The 1,947-nt window shown below is 37.9% G+C and overlaps 1 protein-coding gene across 1 annotated transcript; it reads left to right on the forward strand.

Moving 5' to 3' along the window:
* The first annotated feature begins 206 nt into the window (after positions 1 to 206).
* On the forward strand, positions 207 to 1,441 carry LOC128716705 (GILT-like protein 3). The gene is made up of 5 exons (XM_053811356.1): positions 207 to 217; positions 663 to 792; positions 859 to 1,023; positions 1,127 to 1,273; positions 1,349 to 1,441. Exons 1-5 carry the CDS (start codon positions 207 to 209, stop codon positions 1,439 to 1,441), a joined length of 546 nt encoding a protein of 181 aa, XP_053667331.1.
* The last annotated feature ends 506 nt before the right edge of the window (positions 1,442 to 1,947 follow it).

Consider the following 1,947-nt stretch of genomic DNA (forward strand, 5'->3'; position numbering starts at 1 on the left):
CGAAATGATACTGACCGGATGTGGACAGAGGTTGTTAGCGTTGAACATATGGAACTTTTGCCAGAAAGAGGTAATTGACTGTGCTTTATATAACTTTACGAACCGTTGGTTGCATGCTTTTACAGACAGAGGAATGGAGAGTAGCTTCCACTGACAGGAGATGAAAAATGAGAAACTGGTTCGATAAGGTGTAACGTTCCTACGACATGGTTAGCTGGTACAGGCACTATTGAAACTGCAGTTTAATAAGTATTCTCATTGATCACTGTTATGTTACAGTTAATTCATAAACTACCCTAATGAAGCAAGTGTCTCCTTTTTTGACTTTCTATAGAACCGTCTTGTAACGAACAGCAACTAAAACAAACTTACGGATTGTATGAAAGTAAACTATAATGTGTTTGACGCCATGTTCAAATATTATCGTCTTTGCATTATCTTTTGATGTTCAACTCACTAGTTCGAAGGAGTATTAATCAAAAAATGTCATTTAATGTACGTACAGAAGGCGAAAATTTGTTCCTTGTTCAGAAAGTAATTTAAAAGAATTGGGTTTCTTTCTCTAAAGCAAAGCAATTGGCATAGGTGTTTGGAATTGAAGACAAAACTGATTATTCTTACAGCTTGAAAGAAATAATCACTACGTAAAATATCAACGATAGCACAGTCACCATCCACTATGAAGCATTCTGCAGTGACAGCATGGTCTTCATTACCAATCAGCTATACCCGTTCTGGTTGCGCCATGAAAAAGAAATGAAGTTGCGCTTGGTACCATTTGGAAAGGCCTGGGTATTTAACGTGCTTTCAGCTATGCGTTGTACAGTATAATGTATGCAATTCCTCACGTCGTTGCAGGTTGAGGAGCAGCCAAACGAACCGCCCAAATTTCATTGCCAGCACGGACCTCGAGAATGTCAACTGAACATTTTGCACGGTTGCATTCTTCAAAAGTTGCCTCCCAAAAAGGCATTTACAGTAGTGGCATGCCTCATGAAGAACTTCCGTACAGACTTCGAACAGGTAGCAGTAGCAAGAGATATTTTCATGGTGCATTCAAAGCGTGTGCTACAAATGTTTCCCCATTTCTTCTTGTTTCATGTTGTGCTTCGCATCCTGCCAAAAGTGTATCGAAGGACATGAATCGTTCAAAAACGCCGTTGTTAATTGCAGCCAAGGGCCACAGGGAGGAAGTTTGTTCAAAAAGTTTGCCAATGAAACAAACTCCGTTTACCGGCCGCTTCCATTCGTACCTACCATCGTTGGCGATCAGGTAAGATTGAGACGATGCGAATTAAGCATTCGAATGACACAGTGATGCGAAATCTTGTTCAATCATATTTTGCAGCCGTATGACTTTTACGAACAGGACGATTGGTTGCAGCATTTCGAAAGAAAATTTGTGGAGCGGTATGAAGCAAAGTTTGGTGTCAAATTATAATGCGCCACATATAACTTAGTGCAGAGAAATATGTAAAACATGTGTTGGTTTTCCTCCCTCTACAATAAGAAGTTTATTAATCTTTATCATTTTTGTGAGATAGTTGAACCACGATTTAACCAATCAAATAGAAACATTTGAACTAACTTATAGTTGCATCCACACAATAAATATTCGGTCACGTTAACATTTATCACGTTTTGCCAATAAAGATAATCTATTCAGGTGTTTAAGTGTTAAATAAGCGATTATGTGTAGTTTCCTTTATGTTGGTATATGTTGCTAGCTTGTGAACGCTCTTGAGTGTTGTTTATATATGAGACGAACATTGTACATAAATGGTAACGAAAATGCACATTTAATGTCAAGAATATGATGTAGAAGCACACAAACACTAAATTAACATTTTTACCTCCAGCAACAACAACGGGTGGTAGTTTAATTGTTCAAAGGTTTGTAAATTCAGTATTTCCTGCAGAAATCATGAGAACAACTACAAAGAGTAA

The sequence above is a fragment of the Anopheles marshallii genome, chromosome 2, assembly GCF_943734725.1.
Source record: "Anopheles marshallii chromosome 2, idAnoMarsDA_429_01, whole genome shotgun sequence".
Classification (NCBI taxonomy): Eukaryota; Metazoa; Arthropoda; class Insecta; order Diptera; family Culicidae; genus Anopheles; species Anopheles marshallii.